This window comes from Mesocricetus auratus, unplaced genomic scaffold (genome assembly GCF_017639785.1).
Source record: "Mesocricetus auratus isolate SY011 unplaced genomic scaffold, BCM_Maur_2.0 Super-Scaffold_100013, whole genome shotgun sequence".
Taxonomy (NCBI): Eukaryota; Metazoa; Chordata; class Mammalia; order Rodentia; family Cricetidae; genus Mesocricetus; species Mesocricetus auratus.
The window spans coordinates 19,855,990-19,870,377 of record NW_024429196.1 but is presented as its reverse complement, the minus strand read 5'-3'; the positions used below and the strand labels follow the sequence as shown (position 1 = coordinate 19,870,377).

At 41.0% G+C, this 14,388-nt stretch overlaps 1 protein-coding gene across 1 annotated transcript in view; it reads right to left on the bottom strand.

Moving 5' to 3' along the window:
• The window catches only part of Cubn (cubilin), a 197,437-nt gene that overhangs the window by 112,968 nt on the left and 70,081 nt on the right, over window positions 1–14,388 (bottom strand). Inside the window, exon 25 of the mRNA XM_040755469.1 lies at window positions 11,604–11,754. Coding sequence (XP_040611403.1) covers window positions 11,604–11,754 — 151 coding nt within the window. The remainder of the gene's footprint in view (window positions 1–11,603; window positions 11,755–14,388) is intronic.

Below are 14,388 nucleotides of genomic sequence, written 5' to 3'. Positions count from 1 at the left end.
GGAGTAAATAGAGTCATTCCCCAGATTTGTGTCCACCAGGAACCTGAGCATGTGACAGGCAGGTCTTTGCTATGTTATCACCTCAAAGAGAGGTTACTGGATTAGGGTGCGGCTGAAATCTAACATAACTGATGTCCTCATGAGAAGAAAGAAAGTGAACACAACACTGAGAGGAGGCAACCATATAAAGTTAGAAGTAGAAGTTAAGGTCAAAGCTGCTATAAACCATGAAAACCAAGAATTTCCAGCGGACAACAGAATCTTGGAGAGGGAGGAGGATTCTTCTCCAGGGTACCATTTCATGGAATGGCATTGCCAATATCTTGAGTTTAGATCTGTGCCTTTTAGAGTAAAGTAAATAAATTCCTTTTGTCTTGAGTCACCTACCCTGAGTACTTTATTACAATAGCCCAAGAAGTTAATACATCTCATTCCTTTGCTCATAAATGAGGCAACCAAAGTCCCAGGCAGGCATGAGGTGGCAACGGCTCTGGGCGTCACATGGGAAAGACGGTGATGTGTAAGTTTTCCTCCCTTATCTTGTACTGACTTCCTATTTATCTTGGATATTAGATGATGGTTAGACAAGGATGTGGTTAGAAATAGAAAAGATCTACCATTGAGGAAACCAGCAACAGACCCTGGGTCCAGCACCCCATTAAGGGAAATCAAGGAGTAAAACAATGACTTAAAAAAAGATTAAAGAAGTCATTAAGAGCTAGAAAATTTCATCCTCCATGTGAATATCACTCCTACTCCACACTTTGTAATAATACATTTTGACTGATTTCTATATAGTCACACACACACACACACACACAAAGAGAGAGAGAGAGAGAGAGAGAGAGAGAGAGAGAGAAGTTAACTGTTTTTAATACTAGAGACCAAAAGCAAACCAAACAAATCCATATCATTAAGTGTGTGACTTGGACAAAAAAAATCAGAAGTTTCAAAATCAGTGCTACCTATAGCTAAAAAATGACAGGATCGCTATATGATGCATGGTATGCACGATTAAGCCAACAGCAACATCTATCTAGCATGTCCTAGGTCTGAATATTGAAGTACTTCACTTTAGTACACCAGTAAAAGAAATGAATCCGGGCTGACCATACTTTATATAAAGTTTAATTTCCTGTCCGTAAGGATAAACATCTTTCATTTTATCCCAGGGAAGTATATTCAGTCTCATCATCTTTTCATTGTGATAAACTGTACCCTCTTCTTTCTAATCTACTCATTTCTATTTTGAATGTCTAGTTAGATTGGAAATGTTTTCCCAGTAGAAATTATCTGCGTACCCTTCTCTAGGATAAATCAATCCATCGATTGCACTCATTCTGTCTATCTTTATCATCTATCTCCTCTCTATCTCTCAGACAGTTTTGATATTAGTTAAGATTTCTAAACAAGTGTAGTATAAAATGTCTGCAAAGGAAATAAAATCAGGGAAATAGAATAAATGTCTTCCAAAATAAAAAGCCATACAACAGGCTACTAATAGCTACATCACAAAACCCTAGGAGCAGGCAAAGATGGAGGAGTCATGCCCTCATGCATTTGCAAATTCAACAGTCATACTTTATTTTAAAGTCTTCATAACCTTCAATTCTTCAATGTCATTGTGTTGGACAACTTTTTCTAGGGAGAAGTTCAAGGAGCCTCGGGCTCTGCCTCACCCATTTCTGTCCAAATCTACTTTTCTCTTTGCCCTCAGTTCTCAAACTTTGCTCCACATGGAGGTTGTTCCATACCAGAAAATGCACAAAAACAGGCAGGGCCATGCTGATGGTGTTGATACCACCACAGATGTAGTCAAAGAGAGGCCACACCTTACAGTTGGACTAAAGTTCAACTAGGCTGTCCCCTAAGAGGGAACTTTGGAGACAGACATACAGAAGAGGAAAGACCATGAAAGATGGCAACAGAGATTGTGGTTACAGGGATAGAGGAGCCCAAAACTGCTTTATGTTAATATTACATCCAGGGCCATAGCAAGCCCGCCAGCCAACCTAGGTCCCTCTCTAAAGGGAAGCAAAATAGCAAAGTCAGCACACTCGCCCACTCCATACTCTATGCTGAGCCAATCCAGCCTTTCTGAAGACTGCTATAGCCACTCTTACTGTAAGGCAAGTCCTCCTTGCAAGATATCTTCCATCAGTCATGTGTGGTGACTCCAACAGAACATTATGGAAATGGATCAGGACAGGACTGAAGCACAGCTCAGTGGTGGAGCACTTGTTAGCAAGCATGAGTGTGACCAATGCATTGAAAGAAGATGTGTGGAAAGACAGACTAACCCTGGCGAGTTTGCACTAGTCCTTTGCCTGACAGTGTGCTGAGACCTCACCACAGAACTCCATGGTTTATTGCTACTTGAAATGAAAGACAAAATGAATAGTGTAATGTTGTGGGGAACTCTTAAAACTAGACCATAACTTACATGGGGGAAGGCTCTATACATTTCCTTTAAAATGTTTACTGTTACAGAATTCTCTTTTAACATTAGCTACTGCATTTCTTTATATTACAGTGTAGTGTCACCTTTTCACAATGAAACATGTAGGAGAAATTGTTGATTTCAGACAGCAGGCAACTACTTAAAGCACAGACTTCAGTGCCAGACGCCAAAGGTTTCTTTGTTCTGATACCATCATCTCTGGACTTCTGAGTCTGAGTTAGTTACTTCCATTCGTCAGTCATTTTCCTCTACAATATGAGACAGTGTTGCTTCTTTCATAGAATTATTAGAAGGAGATATGATACATTTTAAAGTATCCAGTGCATTGAAATTATCATTTTTAAATAAAAACACCAAGAGTAAGAATAAACAAAATGCCAGTAAAGTCTGTGTTCTAAGTATTTAATCACATTTTAACTTAACTTTCACAGGTCAGTGCAGTTTATAAGTTTATTTTGTCATAATTAATAACTTAAAATAGATTTAATGTCTGAGAGGTGGCTCTACAGGCAAAGGTTTGCTGGCGACTAACATGGTGGAAAGAGAGATATGACTCTCATAAGTTGACCTCTGACCTCCACATGCACACTATGGTATAGGCACCTACACACTACACACATAAATAAATGGATACTACAAATAAATTAAATGTTTAAAAATTCCCAAAGACAGACTTAAAATTATTCTCAGGAGGTTAAACCTACATTGTTTAGCCTATATGACGAGAAGAAAAAGCATTAGAAACTAAGTGTCATGTATCACTCATTATGTATATACATATATAAAAGTTTGCTAACTGCTACACTATAATTTCTGTCCTACACCACAGACTCTATTTGGTGAGAAGAAGATGACTATTGTTAGTTTTGCCTAGTTCACAGTGATATTTACATAAAAGGAATCAGTAGATACCTAATGGTTAAGAAATATGGATAAAAATGGTCCATACTGAACATAATGGCTATTATGTGTGATTTTGGTCATTTGTGTTTGTTACAATATTTGAAGTTGAAAAGAAATAACTTGTAGTTGCCTTTTCCACATTGTATAAAAAGCTGGAATCTTCCGGGAAAAAAATGTGCAATTGCTATCAAGGATTTTGTTGCTAGGAAACCAGAACACAAATAGAAGATTTGAGAAAACTCTCCCTTTGGCCCCAAATCAAGGAATATTTCAAATTGTGCAATATATGATTTTGGAAGGTCATGATTGTTTGTGGGTTATTTTTTTTCCGTTTTATAACGGTTTGAATAAGCAGCAGTGGAAATAGAACTCAGATGTTTTCAAACAGTAGCAATGTGGGAATGGGGATATATAAGGCACTAACGGCCCTTTGTACAGACTCAGAGCCAACATTAGATAAAAGTCAACGGTGTGTGTGTGTGTGTGTGTGTGTGTGTGTGTGTGTGTTTACTGCTGTTGTCAAGGAGGCAAAAAGGCCGTGATTTAGCTTTTCCACTCATTGTGAAAGATCTGCACTGTTTGCCATTACTTCTGATCACAGTACTCACGATGAAAACTCTTGAGCCTAAGGCAAAACAAGCTCCAGAACTTTTTTGAGTGAATTACTCCAAAAACAGTGTTATTGAGAAACAGATTTGTTTGCTGTTTGTTTGTTTCTTTGGTTTTGAGACAAGATTGCTCTAATATTCCCTGGGTTAACCTTAAATCATGAGCTCAAGTGAGTTCTTGCTCAGCCTCCTAAATATCTGGAAATACACACAGGCACCACTGTCTGTCTTGATTAAACAGATTTTTAAAATTAGCAACTTTCACTTGTTTTGAACGAAGATACAACTGAGAATTTGCCAAAATAAAAAAAAATCAACTATGGCATCATAACCAAAATTCAGAACTTTGTTCTGTACTAATGCAGTATTCATTTCTAATCTTCACCTCTAAAAATATTTTAGAGTATCACAAAAACAGAAGTCTAAAATATCAAAGTGGGCAAAATACGAACACAGGTTTGCATTATGTGTGTTGTATGCATATCTGAGGGGAAATTTTAGTGAGCTGCTAGACAGCTTCCTTGGAATGTGAACCCAAGTAGTGGCTCTTCCTTTGCTTTTTCTAACACCTCTGTCGAAACCAAACAATTTATGTGACAGCACACTATGACCATAAACCAATGACAGGATTCCATCTCTTTTCTCATCTTTCCAGTCACTTGCTGGTTCGGTGCATGAGCGAGGTGTACCTTGGTCACAAGTGAGCTTAGCAGGAAGTAACACTGGGAAAATAATTCCATCACCAACTGAAAGGAAGGGCTCTCCCAGAGCGGGTGATGCACAGGCCAGTTTTGTTGATTGGGGTCTTTGCTGACCACAATTCATAAAACCACTTTCATTGCAAACACCATTAATAAACAAGGCTCAAGACAGATGCAAAAGAGTAATCATGAACTAATTTAATAGGTCCCCAAACAATGTTCAAACATGAAGACGCAGATATGATTTCCAGGCTGTAGCTTTGAAGGACATATCAGGGAAAGAGAACGCGGCCAGCGGTTCTGCAGTAGCAATCATTACAGTGCTGACCGTGTCACCTCCCTCTCCTTTGCTCTAAGGACTCATCAGCAGCTCTCCTTGACCCTTAGCCTGCTTACTTTGCAAGTCTGTATCCTTCTCTTTCAGTAGACAGTCCACACGGGTTCCCCTCAGGTCCCCTTTGTCACCATTTCTCCAATTTCTCCTAATGTAATCCTTTCCTGACAGCTTCCTCTCCCTGCTTTTAAAACAATGGTAGTGGACCAGGGAGATGACACAGTGCTTAAAACACTTGCACGAGGACTGGATTTTGGATACCTAGAAACCCACATGGGGCCTTGAGAAATGACTCAAATGTTAAGAGCACTGGCTACTCTTTTTTTTTTTTTTTCACTGTTCAAGGTTTATTTGGTGTTTTCATTGGCATGACACTTAGGTAGTTGGTTCCATCATCCATATGCAGATCTTACTTATACAATATTTCAATGTACACTACAGACACATAATACACAAAATAATAATATCCTTTAGAAGAGTTATGACAAGATATGCATAATGGACTTACACACTGGCTACTCTTTCAGAGGTTCTGAGTTCAATTTCCAGCACTCACACAGTGGCTCACAACCATCTAAATAATGAGGTGCCCTCTTCTGGCATGCAGGTGTACTTGCATGCAGAACACTATATACATGATAATTAAATAAATCTGAAAAAAAAAAAGGCCAGATAGGCACAGTATTTCTAGCCTCTGAAGGAAGAGGACAGGATCTCCAAAGCAAGTTGATTAGCAAGAGCAGATATATGAGCAGATACATCAGTAAGCTCTAGGTTTGATTGAAGAGGACCCTATGTCAATGGGTAAGGCAGAAGAGGAAGAACAATTCAGGGTTATTCCCAGCATCAGCTTCAGGCCTCCATATCCACAGGCCTCCAGGACTATCTGTATGGATAGTCACATCTTCATACATATCTTAAGATATGGTGTTTAAACTGTTTGTCTTTCAAAGTTCCTTCCTTACTAGATTATGTACACTTGGGGACAAAGACTAATGTAGTACTTCTTAGTTTAGAAGTCTTGGTCATAAAAAAAACAAAACAAAATAAAGCCATCATGTTTATGGTGCTGAATTCACCAGATGTACCACATCATCATCTTTCTACCCTGGATCATTACCTGACTTTGGCAGGCACACAGACATTGCCCTGAGGGACACTTCTTCCAATCATTTCACAGGATCTTGAATTCTGCATGCTCAAATTGGAACTCATATTTCCATAGAAGTACAGTCTCCTTTCAGGTTGCCTGTCTATGGTTACTGGTGGCAACAAGCACCAGGTGATCTTCTGTGGGGACGTTGGACTGACTAAAATGCCCTCTTCATTGCATAGACGCATAGGCATCTCATAAGACATCATGTCTGCCTATCCCAGTTTCCACATGCCTCCTAATAAGCTGCTGTCTCAAATTCTGTTCCTGTTCTTTCTCCTTGCTCTATTATTATAGTTCCCCAACAGTCCCTCTATCTCTGTCTCTTTGTGTGCATTTCTGTATCCTCATCTATATCTATCTATCTATCTATCTATCTATCTATCTATCTATCTATCTATCTATTATCTCTCTCTCTCTCTCTCTATCTATCTATCTATCTCTATCTAGTTTTAGGTTGTATTTTTATGTGTATGGGTGTTTTGCCTGCAGGTATGTCAGTGCACACGTATGTGCCTGGCAGCTACAGAGGTCAGAGGGCACTGGATCCCCTGGACATGCAGTTACATGTTGTGAGCTGCCATATGGGTGCTGAGAACTGAACCCAGGTGCTCTGGAAGAGCAGCCAGTGCTCTTAATTCAGGCCATTGTCTCTGTGTGCCTGTGAAGTCCCAGCTGTCTATATTATTATTGCAAAATGTACATCAGTGAAGTCACTACATTTCCCTATACACCTATTATCCCAGTGCTCAAAATAAAATCCATTTCTGATGATTAGGGATGCAGTGAACAAAGCAACAGAGTGTTGCCTAGCATGTTCAAAGCCTTGAAATCCATCCCTAGCAACAGAAAAAAAATCTGTCTATGGTCTTTCTCCAGTGGCAGCAAAAATGGTAAGTTTTTTGCACTTGTCTTTTATCAATTGGATAGCCAGTCCTACCTGAGTTACTATCATGTGCTTTGCTTAGTGTTTCTCAAGCTTCTGTTCATTATCGGCCCCCTCTGGAGTCTTTCAAGATATTTTCTAATATTTCCTCAATGGCATTGAATACTGAGATATTCTATCTTCTGTGTACTGCATGTGCCTGTGCTGTGTTGGGATGCTGTTATCTATATATTCTAAAGAATAAGACTGTTTTGTTTTTAAAACAGGGATCATATATGCAGGGTACCATCCCTCTGCAACCAGTGCAGAGCCCAGTTCATTCACTCTAAGAAACTAGACACCCAGCATCCATGTTTGCAAGAAAAAAAAATCACAGAATCACAACAGTTAAAACTTGAGTGCTCCCAGAAGACCAGCTCACAATTCCAAGTCACAAAAACAAATAAAAGTGTCAAATTAGAAGGTATTCCCCTGAAAGACCAACAATAGCCACAAGCTATTGACCAAGAGTTGGAATGAGGTTTGAAAAGAATCATCGCTGACCCTACGGAGGTTCCCGACTAGCATTTAGAAAGTAAATTTTGGAGAAACTCGGGGTGCAGGGCCTGAATGTCCAGTTAACCAATGAGGCACTATCTTTCAAATCTAATCACTCATGGAGAGTCTTGAAAAATGTTTTAAAATGTTCCCCCAAACCAATTTCTGAAAACTCTTGGGTCCCAGAACTCTCATTAACAACTAAAAAGAATGGAGTAGCCCCCATCTGAGAGGATGATGTCATCTATCTCCACAAAGAAAAGGCCACACTTTCCTTTGTGGAAGCCCACGGTGACATCACCTCCTGCTCACAGGGCACTTAGCTCTTCCCCTGCTGGCTCCCTAGCTGAAGTGCCTGCTGCCTTTACAAATGTCGCTCTCTGTTCACAAAGCTCCTTGACCTTGTTTGTATGCTGCCAAGTGAGGAGAGGCCTCCAGGAGCAGGAGAGGCAGGGAGAGAGCGGAGGGGTGTGTGCAGCTGGCTGGGAGCGCCTATTCACACAACTTATGGAAAGCTCTATACACCCTTCAGCAGCCCAGACTGAGGCTCCCAGGATAGAATTCAGCTTCTGGACAATGCTGTCAATGCTGAATTCTATGAACCGATTAGCCAGGCAGGGCGGCTGGCCGTGGCCATTTCTTTCTTTTAGGGTGGGATTCTCTTTGAAGATCTGCATAAAGGGCGCTGCAGTGTGGGCTTTATCATGCAATCACAGAGCCACTTTCAAAATGTACCCACAGAGAAAGCCTGCATGCAGATCCATTTTCTTAAAGAAAATAGAAGATTTGTGCTGTTGACAAAAAGGCATACTGGGTAAACGGATTTATTTATTACTGAGCAAAATGAATGAAGTGTGTAGGGTTCCTGAGCCACAGTATTCAGGAAATGATGTCATTGTCATTGGGCTGTACAAGCTTTGCTGAGAGCTCTTATAGCATAGCCTGGAATGGAGCCAGTGGGGAAAGGGCTTCCTGTGATTTGATTCTAATGGAAAGAGAGCTTTAACATCACCCATCCTGGCCAGGCAAGGAAGAGATGCTTAGGGACAGGTCAGGCTAGGGATCTTGAAGCCTCTGTTGACTCTGAACACAAGCCCAGAGGGACAATGTAGAATTGTCTTTGATTTTCGTCTGCTGATGTGTTATATGCACTCATGCACACACAAACACATATAAGAGTATCAGTATTGCATGTGAAGACTGAGAGTCACATGCTGCAGGATGAATTTCAGTCAAGGATGGCGGCACAAACCTGGGGGAGCCCCACAGATTATGTCACCAGGTGACATTGTAGTATTTTCAGTGTGTGTGTGTGTGTGTGTGTGTGTGTGTGTGTGTGTGTGAGACAGAGAGAGAGAGAGACAGAGAGACAGAGAGACAGAGAGACAGAGAGAGAGAGAGAAACACTGTGATGAAATGGACTAGCATTGCAGTGCTTGAAACACGCTCCTGTTGTTTAGTGATGGAGACTATGTTTAGTTTGCATTTTGTATTGTATCCTGTATTTTAAGTCAACTTGTCATGCTCCTCCATCCTTGGGGACTCTAACCCAGACCTGCTTTTATGAATAATAAAAGACTGGCATGTTGGAAGACACTGGCTTCTATGGTTTGAGTCTGCGCCTTATGGGGCCAGCTTGCGGTAGCCACTGCTCAGCTTTCTAGCCTCCTTAGTGCTTTACCCTTTGACCTTGATTCTAACCACCTGTGACTTGTTGCTCCCCCTGCATCCTTGTATCACTGGGTGGTTCCTTTCTCTTCCCATTTGGTGAGATAGCACCTGCTTATTCTTCAGGTTTTAGTTCAGAGGTTGCAATTTCATAGACTTCCCTGCCTGCCTACCTGCCTACCTGCCTGCCTGCTTGTCCCAATAGTATCCAATTTGCTTCAATATGTTCCTTCAGCCCTTGTCAGATTTAATTGTGCATATTCATCTGCATGCTCAATGTATTCCCTTTCGTGAAATGGCTGTGGGAATTGAACAGTTTCAGGGTGTGCACATAGATTTGTGTTCCTAGTCACAGCATGGTATCTGGTATGAAAATAGTCCCCAATACTCATAGCTTTAATAATCGGAAGAATGACAATTTACAATTTTTGTCTTCAGGTTTTATCTAATAGACAATCAGGGTACTACTCCCAGTGAAGGCCTTCTGCCTGACTTACTCTGTTGACTCCTCCCCTCTAGCCATGTCAAATTACATGGTTCAGATGCAGGACATAAGACATACAAGTATGGCATGATGATAACACGTGACATCAATGAATTTTGTATTGATTTAAACTGTTGATGATCTCCTTCCAGAAGATTATTGTCAAGTCCCATTTATAAATAGTGGTGAGTGCAGAGTTAATTTTTTTCCCCAGTTTTGGCCCTAATTAGTAACATATTGTTGCATAACTCTGGCTCTGAGTTTAGCCAATTTCCAGCAAATGGGGAAATTTTTGCAATAGTAAACAGGAAAAGAGAATAGACAGAGAGTGTCTTTGACTCTCTTAAAAGAAGATAGATTCCAAATAGAAGTGAAAGAAAAATCTTGGCTCAACAAGACGTTAGAGCTTTCAGCAGAGGACTTGGCATGTTGGCTAGAAGAACCAATGATACAGTAAGCTGGGTGCAGCCAGTAACGACCATCCCATCACACACTTTAGGGTGGCCTGTAGCCAGTGTGGCTGGAGCCTGGAGGGGAGGGCGAGCAGCCTCTTGAATAAAGATATCAGCTAGCAAAAGCACTGTATCTCTCCCTTCTCTCTCCCGCTTCTCGCTGCCTCCCTCTCTCCCCTCTCTCTTTTTCTCTTCTCTTTCCCTCTCTTTCCTCTCTCTCCCTCCCTCTCTCCCTCTCTGTATCTTTCTTCTCTCTCCTTCCCCTTTCCCCCTTTCTTTGTTTATGTGTGCATTTACTTATGCACTCTCATGCCAGGAATGTATACTGAATACACATGCAGGTAGAGGTCTGAGTATAATAGTGAGGTGAGAACTGGTCCTTAGGGATTTCCCACCTTTTGTTTGAGACAAGGTCTCTCTCATTGATCTAGAATTCTGCCAAGTAGGCTAGGCCAGCTGGTCAGTGAGCTCCAAGGTTTTGCTCATCCTCAGTTCCTATCTTTTCATCACTGGGCATGCTATTGTGCTTGGCTTGGGCTAAGGGATTTAACTACATTCTCATACTTGTGAGACAAGCACTTCACCAACTAAGACATCTCACTTGCTCTTTCCACTGATTTTAACAGGAGAATTACAATTTAGGCATCTGATAGACTTCTGGTATAGCATTGCAATTCTATGTCTCTTCAATTTACTGAAATTCACTATGAGTCCTAACACCATGATTACATGATTGGGAATTACTGCTCTGATGCTCTTTGGAAGTTGGATTATCCTAGATCAATAGCTTTTAAATCTTAATCACCAGGGAGATCAATTAAGATACTGTTCTGGGCCTACTTTCATAGTTTATGATCCAGTAGGTCTAGGAAAGGGGCTAAGAATTTGCATTTTTATAAAGTTCTTCAAATTGCTACTGTTACTGGGGATTACGTTTTGAAACCATTGCTCTGGGACCATACACCTGTAGATTGACCCATAAGAGGTCAAGTTTGAAGACTCATTTCTCTTGTTAATAATGACTTTTAGAGAAGTAATCACCTCTGCTTGCTTCTTCAACCACTCATTTGTAGGTGGGCTTCAATGTGTCCCTACTCCATTTAGCAGATACAAGGCATGAGCCTGGACTCCAGCATCCAGCTCAAATTATCTGCTGTTTCTCTCATCCCAGCCCTTCCTTCCTCCCTTTGCTGACCATTCTGACTCCCATTCTTTACATTATCCTGATTATTCTTTCTCTGACAAATGTCAAGGTGAGCCTTAAGTCTTTCTTGTCTACTGTGCCTGGGAGACTCCCATGCCACTTTGTAAAGCGTCTGTTCTAAGGCAGATTATTGTACCACCTGCTCAAGCAGTTGTCCGAATCACTTCTACTTTAACAGTTATTAATACAACCGAGATCAGCACATGACTTACCATGAACGAACCACTGCATCTTAAATCCTTCATTCGGTGAAGGAAGGCCATCTGTATAGAACAGTACATGAAGCTTAGAGCCTGTGGTGGCTCCTGATGGGGGGATACCTTCTCCACAGTAGCGTCCTATCTTTTGTGGTCCATCATAGAGCTGAAACCAAAGAGAAATTTCACAAAGTAAAAACACTGCACATTTTTTGTTGTTGTTGTTTTTGTTTCTTTGTTGCTGTTGTTTTGTTTTTTTGAGAATCTCTCTGTATAGTACTGGCTGTCCTGGTGCTCACTCTGTAGACCAGGCTGGCCTTGAACTCAGATCCACCTGCCTCTGCCTCCTGAGTGCTGGGATTAAAGGCCACTGTGCCTGTCCTCTGATTCTTCTTTCCAGTATATTTTCCCACTGAGGACAGGCCTGTCTCCTGTGCTGGGAAGCACTCTGTCACTGACCTTTATCTTCAACCCTCCCTGGGTACTATTGTTTTAGTGGCTGCACATTTGGTGCATCTATGAGTACATGGATAATATGGACTCAATGACTTTCAAACTGATGAAGTTCTTTTATTAACTAAAATGTGATATATGTGCTTTAAACACACTGACTCAGACATAAGAACCTTACAGCCAAATTTTACAAGGTACTTCAATGATACCTTTCCTAATTTCAATAATTAGATGTGAATCTTTTTCACCTTTGAATGTAACATCCCACTTCAAGTTTTTATTTTAGTTTTTCTTGAGACAGGGTCTCCCTCTGTAGCCCTGGAAGGCTTAAAATTCACTATGTAATCTAGGATGACTTAAACTTTTATCAATTCACCTGCCTCAGGTTTTCATGCGGTTGGTTTATAGGGGTGAGCCACCATGCCTAAAGAAACCTTAGCACTTCCCTTGTCCTTCTATGCAGGCAGACATATCCCCTCGCTTCCTAGTGATGGGCACAGCATCACCTCTTACCCCTCCCTTCCTAGTGATGAGCACAGCATCATCTTACTCATCCCTTCCTAGTGATGAGTACAGCATCACCTCTTACCCCTCTCTTCCTAGTGATGGGCACAGCATCCTCTTACCCCTCCCTTCCTAGTGATGGGCCAAGCATCACCTCTTACCCATCCCTTCCTAGTGATGGGCACAGCATCACCTTTTATCCCTCCTTTCCTAGTGATGGGCACAGCATCCTCTTACCCATCCCTTCCTAGTGATGGGCACAGCATCACCTCTTACCCCTCCCTTCCTACTGATGGGCACAGCATCCTCTTGTCCCTACTGACTGTGAGTTTCATTAGGGAGCAGGCAACTCCTGGATTTCCTTTCCCTCTGTTAAAAGCAGAGTATTATGAGGGTGGATTCCAGTACAGATCCAGTGAATGAACACTCTGGTTTCTGCCATCAGTGCATTTACTTTAAGGACTTAGCATGTACTACTATTTCTGTAGAGTTAGGTAAGAATTTGAATCATACAATTGTAAATATCAATCTAATAATTTTGAGCAGTAAAGGATCACTTTGAAGTCATTCTGCAGAGTGGGGACCTAGGTGTCATCTTGTTCAGGTTCATAACAAATCATGATTTCGGAATGTTGGTCTATCTCATCAAATTCTCAACTATTTGTTCATCATATTTGTGAGATGTGGGAAAGGTCTGCAGAGATTTAAAATGTGAACCAGAATCCAATATGCCACTCACCACTTGTTACTAAATCCAGGAGTTTTAAGTAAACAAATAGGATAGTACTCACTTCTCAGGTTTATTATTTTACATTTATTTCTTTTTTTATAAATACTCTTACTTTAAAAACTTACATTTCTTATTGAGTTTCTAGTATACTACATTACTAGCTAGTTTTATGTAAACTTGACGTATCCTAGAGTCATTTGGGAAGATAGACCCTCAATTAAGAAAATACCCTCACCAGACTGGCTTCTTGGTAAGCCTAGGGAGGGAGAATTTTCTTGATTAATGATGTGGGAAGGAGCAGCTGACAGTGGGTGGTGCAATCCCTGGACGGGTGGTCCTGGGTGCTATAAGAAATCAGGCTGAGCAAGCCATGAAGAGTAAGCCAGTAAGCAGCATTCCTTTATGGCCTCTGTTTCCAGTTCCTGCCTTCTGGTTCCTGCTGACTTCCCTCAGTGATGGACTGTGATGAGGAACCGAGGGTTGGAAATGACTCTTTCCTCCCCAAGTTGCTTTTGGACATGGTGTTTATGTCAGTAATAGAAACTTTGAGAATGCTACATATTGACAAAAACCACATGAAGGATGGAGAGTGAAAGCAAAGGAAAGATAAGAAAGAGAGAGGGGGGAGGAAAAGGAGAGGGAGGGAGGAAGGAAGGAAGGAAGGAAGAAAGAAAGGAATGAAGGAAGAAAACAAGCAAGCAAACACAACAAGATAATCAGAAAAAAGGAAACAAAAGCCAAAGCCCTTCACTTCAAGTCTTGGGCTCTGTCCTCTGCAAGCTGGAGGTAGGGGCAAGAGGAAGACAGGCTGCACTAGGAGTGCTCCTGAGTCACTGTCTCATTGAAGAGCATTTCTCTTAATTTCAGAGTTTTCATCAATTTTATTGCATGAAGTCTACTTTGAAACTGAATACAAAAATAAATACACTGCTGCCCAATATTGATATAATAAACAAGTCTTTCAGCTTAAAGTCTTTAAACCCAAGAGATTCTAACTTTGGGTTGTGGTTTACTGACCAAAGCTGAAATTACTTCATCTTTAACCTGCAAAATTTAAGGTAAACTCCTTTATAACTATAAGCACCCTCAACCCCGTGGATTATAGTAAGCCCT